Source organism: Ixodes scapularis, unplaced genomic scaffold (genome assembly GCF_016920785.2).
Source record: "Ixodes scapularis isolate PalLabHiFi unplaced genomic scaffold, ASM1692078v2 PGA_scaffold1__304_contigs__length_218370807, whole genome shotgun sequence".
In the NCBI taxonomy this organism is placed as follows: Eukaryota; Metazoa; Arthropoda; class Arachnida; order Ixodida; family Ixodidae; genus Ixodes; species Ixodes scapularis.
In genome coordinates this window covers 43,067,925-43,089,068 of record NW_024609846.1, presented here as the reverse complement: position 1 = coordinate 43,089,068, position 21,144 = coordinate 43,067,925, and the positions used below count along the sequence as shown (strand labels likewise).

Genomic DNA, 21,144 nt, shown 5'->3' with positions numbered 1-21,144 from the left:
TTTCAGCTTCCCCTTAAAATAACACGGGGCCCGCTCTATTTTAAAACTGCTTCGTGACTTGTGATTCGTTCGGTGCTTTTATCGGCTGATATATCAGTCTCATTGAGTGTGGTGCGATAACTGGATGCGCTGGACTTGTTCCTTTCCGCGTTTATGGAACTTCCAATCAGCGTAGCTGACCTCGAACCGAAGCATAATCTTTACTTAGCTCAGATGACCGAAACTGGCTTTACTGTGAAGTATACTTTATTTATTATTTGACATAAACAATCCAGCGCTACAAGAGTGAAGCAAATACCCCATAAAAAACAAAACGTGCAAACGACGTCATTATTAGTCAATCGCCCAATCGCCGCAATCGGCAAACCCGCTAAGGCTCGACGAGGTACGATGCCGGCAGACGCTTCCGTCATGGCGTCGACGCATGCGGGCCTCTCAATAGTGTTGAGACGCCTCGAGAGACGCTGGCGGCGATGATGACGTCAGCCAGGTGACGTTGCGTGGATTCACAAGTGCCCACGTTTGGAGGGTCATCTAAGAGGCATCGGTGAAGCGCGTGAGCTACAGCCCGCCCGCGATGTCCACAGCGGCGCCCGTCATGAAAGAGCTTCCGGGACCACAGAGGAATACGATGACGTCAGCCACCTCTTCTGGGCGGCTGAATCTCTTTAGAGGACTGACCTCCGCCATCCTCTTTCTTTCGTCGGGCTTTCTATTCGACCCGGAGATGGGCGTGGACATGAGTGCGGGCAGGACGCTGTTGACACGGATGCCCTGCGAGGCGAGCTCCTTTGCCGCCGCTTTGGTGAATGCCTCCAGCCCCGCTTTGGACGCTGCGTATGCGGCGCGGTAGGGAGGGCACAGCTTTGACAGAAAGCTTGAAATGTTCACGATGGCCCCATCGCGAACGTTTCCTGCAGTCATAGCCCGCGCCGCTTCTTGGGTTATCAGGAACGTGCCCTGCGAGTGTGAAGAAATACCGCGTAAACTGATGTTCTCTCGTTATTTTTTTTTCTCAGTAGGTCTCCTTGTTTAGTGTATTATGATTGCTGCCAGATTAAAGGGATACTTAAATTAAAGTCGAGATGTATGTCTAACATTAAGAAATAAGTCACACATGATCAACGCTGTCGGGTAGTGACAATCGCGCATTTATATTTTTTAACGGATGGCTATATTTGTATCTAACATACATATTTACGTTTACGAGCATGAATAAAAAAGTATTAATCTTTTTTTTATCATTTAACAAACGCGGCATGCCGTATCTGTGTGTCATTGTTAGTAATGATCTGTTAGAAGGTTTGAGGTTGTTTTTTTTATTGCGTTGCACACGGGACACAGTCATGCTCTGAACGGATTTATCAGAATGATCGAGACAAGTTTACAGATATTCAGGAGTGGAGTGTAAGATGAGACTTTACTGGGAAGTGACCACGGATCCTGAATATGCTAAAGAATATAACTGACCCTACGACAGCTTTTGCCTAGTAGGAACAGCTAGAGGCTTACAGTCTCGGGGTTTTCCATTTTAAATTTGGACGGATGGCTGTCGCCATCTATTTTTGTGTGAACCCGTCGAGACATCGGAAGCAGCCGTGTCTGCTGCCTTGGCAAATCCGGTATCTCGGTGCGTCGGCCGTAGCCCTCTCCATCGGCGCAGCGAGAAAGCTCAACAGCGCCGATAGCAGAATGCACACGCATTTTCTGCTACGGTAAATTTTAAAACCACTCGGGAAAGGTGTGGCGCTCAAAAACTCACTGTCTAATGCACATAACCTAAGAAGAACGTATTCTCCCAGTAAAGTATTACGGTTCGGCGTTTTCTGAGGGTAACTGTAGAGCCTTGAGTACTCAGTGTCTTTGGATTTCGGGGACCCTCTTGTGGTAACTGAAGTGATCTCTAGTGGATGAAGTTTATCACACCCGCTAATCTCTCCATTGGCTGCTTTGTCGTGACGTCATATGCAGGCTCCTCTATCCTTTGGCACGTTAAACTTATTACCTACCCCCTGATTTTATAGAGTCACCTGAGGAGCTTCTCTTCGCCGACGGTCGCCCGTTCGCGCAAGCTACCGTGTACCACATTTTGTCCTCATGTTTGCTCTCTGTTACCTTCTCTCCCAACGCCGCAATAAAATTAAAAATCAAGGATGTCGGGTCGCGAATCTCACGGTCCGGAGTTCGATTTCAAGGGAGCCGGTTGCTAAATCTGGCTTCTTACATTGAATTAGCTTTAATTGTGAGTACGGAACATTACCTAAGATTCTGTAGTTTTTTTTTTTTTTTTTTTGTGGGGCGCTTATACTTTGCCTACTATGGGATTTGTATGTGTTATACAGGGTGTTTCACGGAAGGTGGACAAATACGATATTTCGAAAACTACGCGTCGCAACAAAAAAGGTTTGCGTCGGTTTGGTCCTTGGCCAGGGGCCTATTTAGGAAAATTATAAAAGTTCAAGATAATTAAGTTGTTAATTTATTTCGCGTAATTAACATTTTTGATATTGTGTTTAAGAGCATGATTTCAATTAAAAAATTGCCCAGCATCATCAAAAAACCCTAAATTAACAAATTGAAGAACAATAGAAGGCACGCGAAGCATTTTACAGCTTTCTGAAAAACCTCACAAATTCGACGGATTTTTAAGTTTCGGTTTCCTATCGGAGCGCAACTCGGCCCCGGTGGTGCCGCGCCCCGTGGAGAGATAGAGCAATCAGCCTCTCCTGCGTCGCGCGATGGGTTGGTTGCACTATCTCTCCACGGGGCGCGGTGCCGCCTGGGCCGAGATGCACTCCGATAGCAAACCAAAACTTAAAAACCCGTCGAATTTGTGCGGTTTTTCGGAAAGCCGTAAAATGCTTCCTGTCCCTTTTATTGTTATGCAATTTGTTGATTTAGTGTTTTTTTTATGATGCTGAGCAATTTTCTAATTGAAACCATGTCCTTCAACACAATATTAAAAAGTTAATTACGCAAAAATAATTCACACCCTACTTATCCCGGACTTTCGTGAAACACCTTGTATATTGTCTTGGCTGATGTGTACTATATTTGCTCACACCTTAGGTTGACACTCTTCGCATAAAGTCCAGCCCACAAAGGAATTCCGTGTTTGAAAAAAACGATATATTAGTTCGAGCGTTTTATTGCCGATAATTTGATTTTTTCCGGATGCGCGTAAAACATATCGTGGTATTCCTTGTTTAAATGTGAACTGAAACAGAACGAATTAACGTCGTGCTTAATGCACCTCCGTTTGACGTGTTTTTTTTTTTTTTTACATTATTTGAAAATGTTATGATCAGCTTAGGTTCATATGCCTCAAAGTTAGCGAAATTACCTTTAGATTTACTCGGATGATATTATCAAACATCTCTTCCGACATATCAACAATTGGGGTCATATTGTTTGGAATGCCGACGCAGTTAACCACGATGCTTGCTGGCCGAGAACACAGCCTGGAGACATTCTCGAAGAGCAGAGCCACAGACTTCGATTGGCCCACATCTACCTGGAATGCTTCATGTCCGTTACCTGCGCAGATGAAACGACCGATTGAGACGACACATATGCATACACACTGTTGCATTCTTCACGAACGTCATGCTACTTGTAAGGGCGCCGTAAAGCGTGATCCAAACCAACGCGTGTTCGTGCTCGCGTAGGCCGTGCGACTCCCGGAAATTGCGAATTTTGTGACGTCGCGATGATTCATTGCGCCTTTCGGGCGCGCATAAAGCGGGTTTAGACATGCAGCGACTCCGCGGCCGAAATCGCTGCATCTAGCAGCGCGGTGGCACATATTGCGAGATTTCATTTCACATAAGCGTTTTCTGCAGTTGCGACGGCCAGTGTTGCTTGCAGCAAGGAGATGTGCACCGTCGGTTACAGCGGCTTCTGACAACAAGTTTAAGGCCTTAGTTTTCAGTTTTTCCTTCAATTTCACCTAAGGAAATCAAAAAGAAAAGCGTTTAAAATACTTAAATAAACCTTCCCCTTACTTTTCTCTTCTTTTTTTTTTTTTTTTTTCAAACTTCGTTGTCGAGGAGGATGAAACCTCGATCATCCTCGGCAGCGTCATGGGCAGTGCCTTTCTCGGATGTGAAGACTCCAACTGATATGGCCGACCCGAACCTCCAGACGGCGTTGGAGTATTTTTGGCACTTTCGTAATTGGGGTATGTGGTCATTATCCGGAGTAGGTCCTTCTACGAAGAATGGAAGAGTGCCTTTGGTCCCATTGTTCCTAAACTCTTTGAGATGCGCGTCCCAAAGAACCCGACACTTCGATACTTCACTGATAAGCAGTTCATTGAACTGGGCGCGATACATTTCGTCTTACTTGGTGTGACGATCTGGGTTGGAAAAGACACCTCGACGTCGCTCAGTTCTTCTTCTTTTCTTTTTCTCACTATCGCACAAGCCGCTTCCGATTAGCGTCTCTTGCTCTCGCTAGTGTTGATACTCAGGCGAGGAAAGTAAAAAAGAGCAATGTAATTCATTGAGAAAACAAATTCCGAGGAAGGGGAGAGCAATCCCCCTCCTCCGTAACCTCCTGAACAGTTCCGACGCGACTGCTGAAGCAAAGAAGCTCAACCCGCCGGAAAAAAGAAACCGCAAACCAGTCGCTAGCGTACTTTCTCTGCGTCTGCTTCAAGAACGTGAAAACGCCGCCGTCCTATGCGCAAGGTTTTCTGAAATGTTCTCCTGTCACGTGATTTCCCGCCGCGCTCTGAGTGGCCAGCGCGGAAGCCGCCGCTCTGCCGCGGCGAAAAGTTTCCAACATGGTGGAACTATGCCACTCACCCGCTGCGGCTGGCCAGAGCGCCGCGACGGCAGAAATCGCGCCGCTCTAGGGCCAGAATGGCTGCATGTGAAACCCGCTTAGGAGGATAATTTCAACTTTATCTGAAGGCGCACCGTTTTAACCAAAGCGCATGGTTGTGACTCAGAAAGCGCCGCAGAAACATCAAAGGCGTCCCAAAATACGCAATTTCTGGGAAGCGTATGGCCTGCACACGCAAAAATGCGCGTCGGTTGGGATCGCGCTTAAAGAGGGCAAGGGGTGAACCTTCTTTCCTCAGGCGTCATACAAACGGAAACTCCTTCAACTGTTATAGACCGTAGTGCTGAAAGAGGTCGAGAGACAAGGGTGAAAGAGCTGCAACGCACTTTCGTCCTTGCTGGGTTGGGTTTGAAACAGAAAAAAAAAAAGGACCAGGACGCAGTGTTGCCAACCGTAGGGTAATTGCCCTACTTGTAGGGTATTCTAGGCATTTTAGGTACACTGTAGGGTTGTAGTGCCGTCCGGCCAGTTCCCCGCCAAAAGTAGGGTAGTTTCGGACGTTGCTTCTTCAACAGCGAGCATTATACACAACCAGCAAAAACACAGTAAAAAAAATACTGCCGTGCAAGTTTTGCATAGCTTTGCTACTCGTGTGCTGCCACACCACGACATCATGCAAAACAAAAGTATACAAGTTACAAGACGTGCTAACAGAGAGCACCACACACCAAGTTGGAGTAGAGGGGTTTTAAGTTGGAGTAGGGTGCCTACATGTCTGGTCTGTTTAGGATGAAGGTATCCACGGTTGCCCTGAATGTGCCAGCGCGTGACTCTCAGGCGCACTCGGCGCGTGACTTGGGCGGTAAAATGGCGTCTATGCATTATCCAAAGTTACGCGCTAGAGCTGAGTGACACCAAATTATCGCGCACTTCAAAATGCATAAAAAAAAAACAATCTGGTCGAAAAATGGCTGAGATGTCACAACTCAAGCAAAACCGCGCGTGTGTATGAAGGCACTCTAAGTCGGAGCAAAGCCTAATATACGGCTCTGAGTTGGAGAGTATTGGAGAGCTGGAGCAAGTGGGAGAGCCGCGAGGAGTGGGAGTTGCGCAGAGGGAGATTGGAGCCAGAAGAGATATCTTCCCAGTGGACAGGTTCCCGCCAATTTTTCTCTGATGGCTCTGGCCCATCCGGCGGTCCTTGTTATACCTGCGAAACACGTAGCACCGCGGGCGGAATCATCCCGAGCCCTCCAGAACCGTTAGCCACCTGTTCAACTGGGCTTTTCGACGCGCTGACGTATGGTGCCCATGCTGCAGATAGCCATAGCTGGAACTACCACTTGACCTGGGCGCTCTTTTGCTGAGGCGCGTTGCAATTAACTGTTTCCTTACCACGCCCATAGAACGTCGATCACCGATGATCGACGAGTACAGAGACCATTTCAAAGCTCCCACGGAGCTTTGAAATCGACGAATACGGAAGAGCCGCCGGTTTCCTATCCTCCCCTGGTGTATTAGCCTAGTTAGTCGAAATAGTACCTTAGTTTGACGAATCCTTAGGCGGTACACCCAAAGAAGCTAATATACCGCTCGGATTCGCTTCCTTTTGTAATAAGCCGCCTTGTCTGTCGCCGCGAGTGCTGGTCCCACGTAGCCCAGCTAAACGTGTTGGTTGGGAATGTCTGTGCGCTCGCTCCATCACTATTGTGCTGATGATACACAGCGCCAAGCAAGCATGGTGTTCTAGAATAACGGGGGTATGCGCCTGCGTGCGTGCCCTGTTGCTTTGTACTGTAGTACTATTACCCTGAAACATTATAATCCAGGCAACAGTATTATTTGAACAAAGATTTGCCGCGTAGGGTAAAGTGTGGGGTAATAAGAAACATTCGTAGGGTAGTATAGGGTTTTCTGGATGCTGGCGTGGGGTATTTTTGAAAAAATAGGTTGGCAACACTCCCGCGACGGCGGTCTTGAAATTTCTTTTTTACCGGACAGCGTCACTTTGGCACGTCAATGACAGGTGCAAAAAGTCAGTTTCCCTCCGCAACCCAGGGCGGCCGCAGCATCCGACGCACTCCGAAATGCGTTATGCTATTCAAAAGGGCGCTGCCCACGAGGAAAAGGTCCATGGTCACTGCCGTGGTGATCACGCGAGCGAAGAGCTTCAGTTGTACAGCCTCGAGGACGAGCTTCCTTCCTTCGACAACGCAATAGCCCCATCTATAGGAGGTATTCACTGGACGCCATATTTGAGGGCGATGTTTAGAGCGCATGCTCAGAACGAGCTCACATTAATAGCCTGCTAAGACCGGCAACCTTGATGGTGCTAAATGCACGCTGCAAAAGGACTGCGGAAGCTCGCCGTCAGCACGCGCTCAGAAGCAGCGCACACGGATATGGCCGCCAGAGAATACTCCCTATAGGGAGTATTCACTGGCGGCCATATCCGTGTGCGCTGCTTCTGAGCTTCCGCAGTCCTTTTGGAGCGTGCATTTAGCACCATCAAGGTTGCCGGTCTTAGCAGGCTATTAATGTGAGCTCGTTCTGGACGTGCGCTCTAAACAGCACCCACAAATATGGCGTCCAGTGAATACCTCCTACACTCACAAAGCCTGGCAGTTCGACGACGGAGCCATGGGTGCCTGGTCGCAGACTTGGAGCGCGAGGATCTGGTAGCACAGAGCATCAAAGAGCCATTTCTCGGGGAACCTAGAGTTCCTGTATAAGCTCCCTACGGGTGCCAGAGTTGCGCGTCTGTTTTCCACGGGCCGCCGCGCCGCTATTCGCCGACAGTACATCACGTGAGGAGTCGGATCAAGTGTCGTGCAGGAAAGTAGAAGTTGCACGCGCCCCGCACGTTTGAGCGCGCCGCGCGCCTCGAACGCGCGGCGCCGCTAATCGCCGAATTCAGTCACGTGAGGAGCTGGATCAACATGGCATGCAGGAAAGACTGAGCTACGGGGGTAAACGCGCAATTCTGGCTTCCGTAGGGATCCTATAGACGCTTTGCAGCAGCTGTGCATGGACGCCGCCATAACTGACCTTCAGTTTTTGTGTCCTCTTATTCCGTTTCTTTCACTTCATCATTACGATAGCAGGACAGGTTTTTGCCATATTAAATGCAACTGTGTCCTTTTCTAAAGCATCGGTCTTTGTAGAGGATCGTCAACTACCGTTTCAGTTGCTCGGCATCTCGGTAAGACAAGAGAAGGTCAGCAATGGCGGCTGTAATTTGGCGCGTGTGTAAAGCGTCTATACAGGAACTCTAGGGGAACCTGGACGTCAGCGCACAGTTTTTGCAGCGGGGAGGACCCGAAACACACTTGTTCGCTCGGGAGAAGTGTGTTTCGGCGTCTCGCCGCAGCGGGCCGGAAGTCACATGGCTCTTTTCTCATGCGTTGTCTTCCGCTCCACCTTTTTCATTTCGGCGGCCGCTTCTCATGGCGATATGCCAGGCTTTGCCAGCATATACACCTTTCCAAGAATCGCCTTCTGCGCGCTGCCATCTTTGTCTGCTGGGCTCTGGAACGTCCTCTGAGCATGCGCTGTTGCTCTGCTGTGCGGTATATCAGACGCTGCGCAAACCGCCAAAATTTCAGTGACTCAGCATATTTTGCCCGGGTAATAAGCGGTGGAAAGGTATATAGGAGGCTATAACACGGCGGAAGGCGTGGAGCGCTTGCTGGACGCCGGTAGTTTGGAATACACGCCCTGCGATTCTCATGCTGTCGGTTACTATGGGCCTGTATCTCTCAAGTTTGGCTAGTACCTTTGGGGAGTAAAACCGGCTACTTATCGGTCGCGTTTCGATTTCGCGTCGATGGAATTTTTCAGATTGCTCGCGGACGCTAAGCTGGCACAATGGTATTGGTGAATTAAATTTGAGAAAATAATAACAAGAACAACACAAGAGAACAAAAACCTACAAGACACTTACTCGTATCATTTCGATAGAACAATGCGAGCTGCGTTTCTTTCTTGTTCATTTCAGTTGCTTTTCTACTTTCAGACGCAGTGTTTCCGCGTGTTCGGAGATGCTTATGCGCGCTGGTAAGCAGCCATGGTTCATGCACGATCGAACGCTACGGGGGCGCTTTATGTTCGATGCAAGTATTGCATAGTCACACATTTTACGGGCGTGCTCGCGCCCCCCTGGCTGAGAGAAACAGGCCTATAGCAAACTATAGGATAGAACTCTACGTTCAAACCCCGCCGGCCTGTATTTTCATTTTACCTTTCGTGCATCTGTTGGAGCATTCTAATTAAGCCTCAGCTTAAGTCTAGAATGTGCTCGACATCATGACTAGGGTTCCGCGTTTTCGCTAAATACCGGTAAACTCGGAAAATAAACCCCCAAGCTGATTTTATCGACAAAGCTGAAAACCAAAACAAAAAAAAAACGATCTTGTAGAAAAAAAACAGACACACTCACACACACACACACACACACACAACCGCAAGCTTTGCAAAAAAAAAGAAGAAAATTCTTCGACTTTATTTATTTATTTATTTATTTTTTTTTTTTGATTGTCGAATTAACCGAACGTCCGCGAGGCTACGTCTTCTTTTGGAACCACACCAGTTGGGAACTTTGAGCAAACCGCACTACCGGAGCCTTCGAAGCATCCTGTTAAGCGCCCAGCCCGCTGTCACAACATCACCCGGGCGATCGTTTAAAAGCCCGCTTCAAAGGCTCAGGTAGTGCGATACGCGGAACGCGGTAACGATTCGCTAAAAAGTCTCTATTAGGTAGTTTTAGAGAACCATGTTTTTGCACATCCGACATACGCTACGATGGGCCCAAGCTCCGCTATGAACTGCACATATGCGAGTCCTCTGTAACAGCGCATGCGCAGTGAGTACCGGAGGGCCCATCGTATACCATATCGGATTGGCAAACACGGTTCCCTGAAACTCTCTACTGTCTGCACACTGCCTTTTGTGAAACGTAATGGCACCGTCACTGCGGCTTATGGTGACTTGTATGAGAAAAGGCAGTGGCTGGCAGTGTCGGATCGCTCTCGTTTCAGTCGCCGTCACAAAATGCCAGCTGCCTTTTTTTTTATTTTTTAGTTGTTTTTTGTTGCATCCGATAAAATGCGTTTTTTTTTAATTTTAGTTATGCCCTTGTTTTATTTGTCGCGACATCATCGTGCTTTATTCCCGGACTGTCAAAGCATGGCAAACAATACATTTTCGTCATTTACGACGCCCCTCCACCCTAACAATAACGGTAGACAACTCTGAAAATAGCGTTATAGACGCGAAAGCGTTAAGAACACTCGTAGTGTCACGTTTTGCTGCTTTCTTTTATTTTTGGTAAAACTTTCGTTCAGGTGCGCTCCTTCGTTTTTACAGAATCGCGAATCTACGTCATTCAACCTCCCCACTGTGTGGTGGACACCGAGGTGTAAAAATTGCTAATGAACTCGGTATTCGTCCACTGTAAAAAGGAGGAAGATACAGTTCTGAATAAACTAAGGCCGATTAAGGCCGCTCAAAAGAGTGAGCTTAGCGTCCGAGGTCGAGCTTCGACTGCAGAGTACCGCGTCGCCAAAAACCTACAAAAAAAAACAAAAAAAAATGTCATAGGTTAGAGGCACCAGGACAGCAATTAACTGTCGTCCATTAAATGGTACCTATTTTATGAATGAATATTTTTCACGGAGCTTGCTACCGTGTTACTGGGACCGAAATTTGCGTCCGTCATGTCAGAAAAAAAATTATTCCCGGCACTCAAAATATCCCGGCACTCACCTAAAGGCTCGCCAGTCGGCAAGAACAATTGCAGCTCAAAGTAGCGCCCGAAAACCATACACTCAAAAAAAAAAAAAATCATATTGCCGCGCGCAAGGCTGAGAAAGCAACGCTCGGTTACGGTCCTCCAGAAAGTTCCCGTTTATTCATGTACCGCACGTAACTTCTATCATTTATCCCTGCTTTTGTTTTCTAGAAAGTGCGTGTTCATTCTCGCCCCGATCACGCGACGCTCGAACCGCTTTTGCCGAATCTTCGAGATAGCGGCGCACTTTAGATAAGAGGCCGCCCGCGACCTTGTCGAGTCAGTCTCGCCCCAGCGCTCGATTCTGCTGACACGCCGACTTCGACGCCCGCGACGCTCTGCTTTCTTCTGTTTCCTTCTTTATTTTTGGCACAAGTTCGCCACATTAAACGTTTATTTATTTCTGTTTATTTCTTGTTTATTGGTCACGACTCACCACCCGTGACATTCTGGTGGAGGTGCGGGGTACCGCATGCCAGTGCAGCGTTCCCCTCCCAGGACCCGCAGTGCAAGCCCGACTCCAAGCTCGCTGAGAAGACCACTCAGCGCGGAACCTGAAACTCGGACCAGCCGCCGCACCAAGGGAGAGGATCCGGAGTACGGTTTGCTCCTGGATAAACCCAAGCCGAAGAAGACGACGATGGACAACCAGTCGCAGGCCCCCGCCGCTCCTGCCGTCGTCTACCTACCCGTCGCTCCTCGGACACCGGCTCCGTTCCACGGCGAACTCCACGAAGACGTTGAAGATTGGATCGACCAATTCGAACGCGTCGCCCGCCACAATAGCTGGACCAACGAGCAACGGCTGCAAAACGTGTATTTCTCGCTCGAGGGGACTGCCAGAAGCTGGTACGAAAATCACGAGTCTTCATTGACATCCTGGGACATTTTCAAGAGCCAGCTGAAGACGACATTTGTCAACCAGCACCGCCGAGAGAGGGCCGAAGACTTACTGCGTACCAGGACTCAAGGCCCCAACGAGAGCATCACCGGCTTCGTGGAGGATGTTCTCCGCCTAAGCGCCCGCGCCGATCCTCAGGCTACCGAGGAGAAGAAGCTGCACCACCTGATGAGGGGTGTGAAAAGCGAGATTTTCGGCGGTCTCATCCGGAATCCCCCAACAACAGTCGACGAGTTCATCACGGAGGCGACAAATATGGAACGGGCCTTGCTAGCCCGCGCGAGACACTACCAACGACACCCTGGCGTAACTGCTCTAGCGACATCTGGATCCGACCTGGGCACCACCCTCCCCGACATCCGTGACCTTATTCGTGAAGCCGTCCGGGAGGAGTTGAAGAAGTTGCTACCTGCTGCCACAAGCCTGGATACGCCCTCAGTCGCCGAGATTGTCCGGGAAGAACTTCAGCAGGCGCTGCAGCCAGAAGTTCTCGCCAGCGCCGCTCCTGAACCACCGAAGCTGAGCTACGCCACAGCTACCCGACGACCACCGCCCCTTGCTCACCCGTATACGGCGCCACCTCGACGTGAACCTCTAGCGCCGCAGTATTCACGACGCCATGAAGATCGGGCGTACGTCCGCCCAGAACAAGCTGCTCCACGAAAGACCGACGTGTGGAGGACGGCCGATCGACGCCCGTTGTGCTACCACTGCGGGGAGGCCGACCATATCTACCGTCGTTGTCCCTACCGGCAAATGGGCCTGCGTGGGTTCCACCCGAACGACCCACGCCCGAGGTACGGCGAACGCCCTCACGACATCGAAAAGTACCTCCGACGTTCCCCCTCCCCAGTGTCGTCACTCCGCCGTGAAGCCCGCTCCCCATCGCCACGACGTTCACCCTCCCCAGCGCCACGATCCCGCCGAGAGAGCCTGTCTCCCCTGCGTCGTCGGGAAAACTGAGTGCGGCAACGCCTGGAGGTGACGTTGCCGAAAACGACGGAAGCAAACAGCCTCCAAGAACGCCGGAGCGCTCCCACTCTCTCGACGCCCCGCATTGCACCGACGCGCCTGCAACGGTGTCCAACAACCTAAACGTTGTTATCGATGGCCAAAACGCATCGGCACTCGTTGACACCGGGGCAGACTACTCAGTATTGAGTGGGAGGCTCTCTCGCCACCTTCGAAAAGTCACGACACCGTGGGATGGACCGCAGATACGAACCGCCGGAGGACACCTCATCACGCCTGTCGGAAGGTGCACCGCTCGCGTCGAAATTCACGGCGAGACGTGTCCTGTGAAATTCGTCATTCTACAAGACTGTTCCAGAGACGTCATTCTCGGCATGGACTTTTTGTGTGAATACGGCGCCGTCATCGACCTTGGAGAAAACAAATTGACGCTGCGGACACCTGTTCCGCCTTCAGAGAAACTCCAAACTGCGTCAGCCGCCGTCCGAGTCGCTGCCGACCACGTGAATCTGCCGCCGCGATCAAGTGTTGTCGTACCTGTCGTGACCGATGCAGCTACCCGTAGCGAAGTTCTTCTGGAAGGTAACCTCCAGTTGCTCCTGGGAAGAGGAATAGGCGTCGCACGAGGAGTAGCTGAACTTCAGGATGGCCGCACTGTGGTCCTCGTGACGAACTTCCGGAATGAAACGCAACACCTCACGAAAGCTGCAGCCGTTGGCCACGTCGAGGATCTCCGAAACTCCGCCGAAATCGCCGCCATTACTGATGAATCCTCGCCACCTCAGCAAGACGGTACGTCGCCAGCGCAACTCGACATCGACCCTAAGCTTCCGGACCCAAAACGACGGCAGCTGATGAACCTCCTCGCCGAATACCGTGACTGCTTTGCGACGTCGTCGAAGGTGCGCCAAACAGCCGTTACGAAGCACCGCATCATTACCGAGGACGACGCGCGCCCTGTGCATCGATCACCGTACAGAGTCTCCGTTAAAGAAAGGGAGGTGATCCAGGAGCAAGTTCAAGAGATGCTGAACGACGACATAATCCAGCCATCAAGCAGTCCGTGGGCCTCTCCAGTCGTACTAGTTAAGAAGAAGGACGGAACGCTTCGGTTCTGCGTGGACTACCGGCAGCTGAACGCGGTGACGAAGAAAGACGTCTACCCACTCCCCCGAATCGACGACACGTTAGACCGGCTGCGCCACTCTCGATACTTCTCATCGATGGACCTGAAGAGCGGCTACTGGCAGATCGAAGTCGACGAACGGGACCGAGAGAAGACAGCTTTCGTCACGCCAGATGGGCTGTACGAGTTCAAGGTAATGCCCTTCGGACTATGTACGGCGCCAGCAACTTTCCAGCGTGTTATGGACACCGTACTGGCAGGACTGAAGTGGCAGAGCTGTCTGGTCTACCTCGATGACGTCGTGGTGTTTTCCAGCGACTTCGATGAGCACTTGCGACGACTCCGAGCTGTTCTTCAAGTCATACGGACCGCTGGACTCACCCTCAATCCGTCAAAGTGTCGGTTCGCCTATGACGAACTGAAGTTTCTAGGTCACGTGGTTAGCAACAAAGGCGTGCGCCCAGACCCTGAGAAGACTCGCGCCGTCGCGTCATTTCCAGTGCCGACAGACAAAAAGGCCGTGCGAAGATTCCTCGGACTTTGCGCCTACTATCGTCGCTTCGTTCGGGATTTCGCACGGATTTCCGCACCGCTCACAAACCTCACGAAGGACGCCGAGAGGTTCGAATGGGCCGAGGAACAGCAGCAGGCATTCGACGAGCTGAAGCGACGACTCCAGACGCCTCCGGTTCTTGGACATTTCGATCAGGATGCGGACACCGAGATTCACACTGACGCAAGTAACGCAGGACTTGGCGCGGTACTAGTTCAAGTACAAGAAGGCACCGAACGAGTCATCGCCTACGCAAGTCGGACACTGTCCAAGGCAGAGAGAAATTACTCCACGACTGAGAAAGAATGCCTTGCGGTCGTCTGGGCAATCACGAAGTTTCGTCCGTACTTGTACGGAAGCCCGTTCCGCGTAGTCACGGACCACCACTCGCTCTGCTGGCTTGCGAACCTCAAGGACCCGTCAGGACGCCTCGCTCGATGGAGCCTCCGGCTACAAGAGTTCAACATGACTGTGGTTTACAAGTCAGGACACAAGCACAGCGACGCTGACTGCCTGTCCAGGGCCCCTGTCGAAACACCTTCCGGCAGCAGCGACGACGATGATGACGAGTGCTTTCTAGGGGCAGTGAACACCGATGACATGGCACGACGTCAACGAGACGATCCGGAGCTGCGAGCCTTAATCGAGCACCTGGAAGGGCGCGGCGGTACCGTACCCCGCGTTTTCTCACGAGCCGTGCCGACCTTCACCATTCGGCAAGGTGTACTCTACAAAGAGAACTTCGGGAACAACAACTCGCCGTGGCTGCTGGTAATACCGACCGACCTTCGAGGGGAGATCTTTCAAGCATGTCACGACGACCCGACGTCCGGACACCTCGGATACAGCCGGACACTGGCCCGTATTCGTGAAAAGTATTACTGGCCCAAGCTCCCCAAGACCGTCCACCTGTACACACGATCATGCCACGAGTGCCAGCGACGCAAGAAACCTCCGACGAGGCCGGCCGGACTCCTGCAGCCTATTTCTCCTCCAACTGCACCCTTCCAGCAGATCGGAATGGATCTACTTGGTCCTTTTCCGCCTTCGACGTCGGGGAACCGCTGGATCATCGTCGCCACAGATTATCTCACGCGGTACGCCGAAACGAAAGCTCTTCCTTCGGGGACTGCTGTGGAAGTTGCCAAGTTTTTCATTGAGTCCATCGTCCTCCGGCACGGCGCTCCAGAAGTTCTGATTACAGATCGCGGATCATCGTTCATGGCACAACTGACCCAAGAAATCCTCCGACTCAGTCACACCAGCCATCGTCGTACAACTGCGTACCACCCGCAGACCAACGGGCTGACGGAGCGACTCAACAAGACAATCGCCGATATGATCTCTATGTACGTCGACGTAGAGCACAAGACGTGGGACGAGGTGCTCCCCTACGTCACGTTCGCCTACAATACGGCGGTTCAAGAGACCACTGGATTCACCCCTTTCCAGCTGGTACATGGTCGGAAGGTAACGACCATGCTGGACGCCATGCTGCCCCATGAGCCATCTGACAACGAGAGCGACGACGCCCAGGCGGTTGCTCAACGCGCCGAAGAAGTTCGCCAGCTCGCCCGACTCCTGATTCAAGATCAGCAACGCGTCGACGCCGGCCGCTACAACCTTCGTCGCAGGGACGTCCACTTCCAGCCCGGAGATAGGGTGTGGGTATGGACGCCCATCCGTCGCCGCGGCCTCAGTGAGAAACTGCTGAAACGGTACTTTGGACCATACAAGGTACTTCGTCGCCTCGGCGAGCTGAACTACGAGGTGATGCCCGACGGAACACGAACATCGTCACGCCGCCCACCACGACCTGAGGTCGTCCACGTCGTGCGCCTGAAGCCGTACTACGCTCGATAGGACTGTGGACCTTTTGTGCTCCAAAAGACTCTTTAGTTTATCGTTCTTTTTTATTTTGATTTGTTTTACACTGCATCGGGGCGATGCACTTTTAAAGGGGGGAGTAATGCCGCGCGCAAGGCTGAGAAAGCAACGCTCGGTTACGGTCCTCCAGAAAGTTCCCGTTTATTCATGTACCGCACGTAACTTCTATCATTTATCCCTGCTTTTGTTTTCTAGAAGTGCGTGTTCATTCTCGCCCCGATCACGCGACGCTCGAACCGCTTTTGCCGAATCTTCGAGATAGCGGCGCACTTTAGATAAGAGGCCGCCCGCGACCTTGTCGAGTCAGTCTCGCCCCAGCGCTCGATTCTGCTGACACGCCGACTTCGACGCCCGCGACGCTCTGCTTTCTTCTGTTTCCTTCTTTATTTTTGGCACAAGTTCGCCACATTAAACGTTTATTTATTTCTGTTTATTTCTTGTTTATTGGTCACGACTCACCACCCGTGACAATATACTTTGTTTTACCAGTGCGGTCAAAGCCTAGGTATTTATTCGTACTCGTTAGGTAAAGGCCAAATAAAAGGCGTTGCCGCCCGTACACAAGTATTTATGTGGCCGTCTACGTGATGATGTCGATGTAGATAGAGTCTTGTGATTTATGCATATGAGATAGCGACAGTGGTAGGATGTGGGTTATGTACAATGAATAAAATGATGCGAGATTTGTGGGTGAGGTCGAAGGTGTTTTGCAGCTGCCCTGCATAGCTCTGTCACTTCTTTGTCCGTGATCGGGAGGGCGACGATATGGTCAGGTAGAGCTCTCCAGAGTCTCACGCCTCACAGGAGGCATGTGTTGTCGTGTCGTTGGGTAAGTGCGAGAAAACGGTAAATACGTCCAGTGCGGTCATTGCGTCGGGGCACGAATTGGAGGTAATTGTCCTGTGGGATCCCATGACCAATTATGTCGCCAGCAGCCGCAGGGCGGCTACGTCTCTTCGGTGGGCCAGTGTGCTCCCCTTGGTGTTTCTTAGTAGTTGAGATGTCGGGATGTCACGTGGCGGGAAGCGAGGGCTTGGTGATGTTTAGCAATTGATGCCGTTGGCTGCATTATGTTGTATGGTCTCCAGCATTGTCTGGGCTGACGCTCCTTGCGGTGACCAGATGGGCGATCAGTACTCTAGTATTCGCAGGGCGAGAGCAGCGTAGAGCTGCGCAGGCACCGTGGGCCCCGTCCTCTGCTGGTCGTTTGCACGGAACCCAACATTCGCTTCGCTGTGCGCGTGAGGCGATGGATTGGATCTGTGGAGTGTAGCTCACTGTCCATGGTAAATCACAGCAGAGTTATTCTCGCGTTTCGGCGTAAGGTGGATTCATTGATTGCTAAGGTTTGAGGTGCGTTCTGCGCTTTTTTTTTTTTATGAGGGGGTGAATAAAATGAATTGTTGCCAATTTTGATGCACTTAGAGGCAACTTATTTGTAATAGTCCAGTTATGGATCTGGTTGAGGTCTCGTTGCAGTTGGTTATAGTCTTCTGGTTATCTATTCCGTTGAAGGAGAGTGAGGTCATCAGCGTGCATGGTGGCGGTGGAGTTAATGACCTAGACAATATCGCTGATGAAATTTGAGAAGAAGGTCGGGCCAAGTACGGTGCCTTGGGGGATTCCACATTTGACAGTTTGAGACTGGGACTTTGATCCATAGTAGGAAACCTTTCGTTGCCTTTCCGGATGAACTTGAACAGCCAACAGAGGAGAAGGCCCTTTATACTCGTGCTCTTCAGTTTAACTAACAGGAGTTGCTGATCTACTTTAGCGAAGGCTTTGGTGAAGTCCAGCGGCACCAGTTCACATGGTGTAGAATTGTCTAGTTTTTCACTGATTTGGTGGACAATGGTGAGCAGGGCCGTCTCACAGCTCCGTCCGGGCCGGAATCCGTTTTGCGGTGGAGATAGAAGGGCGTGGGCGTTTAGGTGTGTAGCGCAGAGTTCAGCGCTCGTTCTATAGTATGGCAGACGTCTGATGTTTTGGAGATCGGCCTGTAGGAGTCTGGTTTGTCTGAGGGGGTTCATTTTTCTTTGTAGATTGGGGTGGCATGAGCCTGCTTTCAAAGTGAATAATAATAATAATAATAATAATAATAATAATTTTATTGGCGATGGGGAGAAGATTAAAGAAGTTCAATTAGCGGGACTGGACAAAGCCTGCATTGGCTTATGGGCCCAGACCCAGTATGCTAAGTTGTCTGTTAAAATGTTTAGATTATCACTTGCTTGCAACACATTATTGCTTCCACATACGTATCTACACACACATATACACGCACAAATGTCATTCTTGTTGCACCGTTAAACCACAGTGAAGCAGTGCCAGGTCGTTGCCTCGGGAGTGATTGCAGTTTGAAGACAACCGGGAGACGCCCACACAGACACACACACACACGCGCGCGCAGGCACAAATGGGCTGAAGTAGACCGGAAGAAATGCCGTAGAGTATATAACTCTTCTTGAGCAGGAGCAATCACATTTCCGTAAAATGATATGTAAAAAAAAATTATTGGTTACAATGAGAAGTATACTAAATTATGCAATATTGAAATTAGTTAACATTTTCTTTAAATTTTTTCTCGTCTTAGCCTTCAGAATACGCTCTGGGAGCTTATTGAAAATGAGAGGAACGTAATATGAGCGAACTCTCTTACCGTAACGCGTGAAGCATCGCGGGGTTTCAAAGCGAGTTACGTGGCGAAAATTCCTTTGAGAGATGAAGGGACGCTTAAAGTCATTGCTCCAAAAGTGGCGAAGCACGACGCTTTGTAGAAATAGAGAATAAAAAGTTAATAATTGCAGAGTTTCAAAGAGTTCTATGTCGGATGCGAAATTCATTTGGTATCCAACGCTTTTCAATAAGCCTATTAGAATACGATTGATCTTGTCATGCCATAGTTCTGAGCAATTAGCGAACAGAGTGATGCCGTACCTGAGTATACTGTAGCCTATGCGCGATTGACTTTCTAATAGTAAATGGCATAAACACTTTTTGATTAAAGAGTAAACAACTAACACTCCGAAGTTTGTTACATAGTTGTGAGAGATGCGTGATCCAGGACATATCTTTTCTTTCCCCTTTCCACGGCTTTTTTTCTTGCAATCCCCCCTCTCCCCCTCATCTCTCAGTCGTTACCGACGTCTCTGTACATAACGCCTGTGGGTGACCCCGGTGGCGTTGTTGACAGTGACGGAAAATGAGCTCTAAAACCGCGTACACCGCGCACGGCTCCACAATGTCACGAAGTTTAATCTTCGCCTCGATTCCGAAGTGAAGATTTTGGCCTCAAATCACTCCTTCACAAAGTTGTGAAACGTCACTTTGTCGTCAGCAGTAACTTCCACAAACGACGATCTTGCGACGAGAAAGTTGAGAGCATTTACAGCCCGCCCAGGTACAATCTACGCATCATTGACTCTATAGCGGCGTAGGGATGTAGGGACACGCAGGGGCGACGTCATCAGTGCAGCCGGTCAATCGGCTGGCCCCACGGTGTTGCTCGAGCGCGCTCCGATGAAGCTCGCTACAACTTTGTGCCTAACATTTTCGCTGGAATTGGAGCACCGAGAAAGCTCGGATGATTGACATCTCGTCCCGCGTGACGCCAACGTCGCGAGAGTCCAATCAGCACGCTCCGCGAACTTCGTGCCCAACTTTGTGTTTGACGAGTTTAGCAACCCAGGTAACCAGGTGGAGGTTGTTTTTCGTTTTATCATACTGGAGGGTGTCTTTGGTCTATCCCCGGCGGTGATAGGTGGTGCAGTTGACGCTGGCGTAGGCTTATCCGGAGCGTCGAACAGGCTGTCGTTGAACGAAGTCAGCTGGCATACGCCGCAGTACCTTGGCTCCGAGCTGTTCGACAAGCGCAGAGAGGCCGGCAGTGAGAGTTGCTCACATTTCCTGTGGAGCCAGATGTTACATCTGTCCCAATGTAGAGCCGCTACGTCATCGTAAACCGGTCTACAGCAGGAAGGAAAGGTATGACGAGCTCACGGGTTGAGTTTACGTCGCCGGCACATAACAGGATGACATGATGTTGAAGAACGCAACGGCGGACAGATGTTTGAGACCTGGTTGACGACCGACCGGATCAGGTAGGCTTTGTAGGACTAGCATATCCACGTCCGCGTGTGAGCGCCGTACTCCATTTGGGACAATTGAAATTCACCTGAAGATGGGCGTGCTGTGTCGTCGGATGGTTGCGTGGGAAGAGCGCTGCGGGGGAAGAGTACTGAAGCGTGGAAACGGCGAAGAAAAAGCATTAACAAGCGCACCCACTGAAAAATGTGTCCTTTCGCCATCGCCATCCTGATGGTCACACTGCTTGAACATCATACAAAAGACAGTCAGCATAAAGATTCGAATGCGAGCGAACGCGAAATCCGTGTTTCGGACGCCGTAGGACAGCGAGTTTAGGGAGAAGCTTGGCAGGCTGTATTCGAACCACGGATATCGCGGTGACTGATGGCTGGCAGACTGTCTTCTGCATGTCGAGATAAGTACTGTGACTCCGCTAAAAGAAAGACAAGCTCATGCACAAAAACTAAGAGTAAAGTTACGGCGCACTTGCTCCGCATAATCGGAGGAACCGGCGGATGGGCACGCATTGAAAGAAGCTGAACGTCAGGACGTTGCGCTTACGGCGCTACCTGAGTGGCTCGTTGGTTCCTACCGCTGGCTAGCAGAATATAGCTAAATATAAATTAAAAAATGGCGTCCATTTGTGGCCGTCATTTTTCTTACCAGGCAGGGACTTGGCAACGTCCTCAACTCTGTCCAAGTTCCTTCCAGCCACAATGACTCGGCAGCCTTTCTTGGCGAAAGCGAGACACACACATTTGCCGATTCCCCCGCTGCCTCCGACCACGAGAGCGAGTCGTTCCTCGAAGAAGCTCGAAGCGCTGGACATGGCTTCCAGGACAATTTTAGAAACAGATGCTGCAGCAACGGTGTACCTTCGGGAGAATGTCACATGTGTGCGAATCATACCTGTATAAGTATAACTAGGTCATGTGATTTTACGCGATCACTTATATCACAGGTGCGCGCGAGATGTACGTGCACGACGGTAAGAAATTCAGACAAAAACGAAAAAAGACTCAAAGTTCTATGTAATGCGAGCA

At 50.5% G+C, this 21,144-nt stretch overlaps 1 protein-coding gene across 1 annotated transcript; it reads right to left on the bottom strand.

Annotated features, from left to right (window-relative positions):
* Positions 1-228: 228 nt before the first annotated feature.
* On the bottom strand, positions 229-20,930 carry LOC115318831 (estradiol 17-beta-dehydrogenase 8). The gene is made up of 3 exons (XM_029977094.4): positions 20,765-20,930; positions 3,344-3,537; positions 229-960 (listed from the first exon to the last, which is right to left on the bottom strand). Exons 1-3 carry the CDS (start codon positions 20,928-20,930, stop codon positions 562-564), a joined length of 759 nt encoding a protein of 252 aa, XP_029832954.4. The 3' UTR covers positions 229-561.
* Between the last annotated feature and the right edge of the window lie 214 nt (positions 20,931-21,144).

Bases quoted from the DNA above. Each gene is read 5' to 3' on its own strand.
- LOC115318831 (XM_029977094.4), bottom strand. From the start codon at position 20,930: ATGTCCAGCGCTTCGAGCTTCTTCGAGGAACGACTCGCTCTCGTGGTC. The intron at 3,538-20,764 runs GTAAGAAAAATG...TCATCTGCGCAG, and splicing joins CGTTGCCAAGTCCCTGCCTG to GTAACGGACATGAAGCATTC. The intron at 961-3,343 runs GTAATTTCGCTA...TCACACTCGCAG, and splicing joins TCATCCGAGTAAATCTAAAG to GGCACGTTCCTGATAACCCA.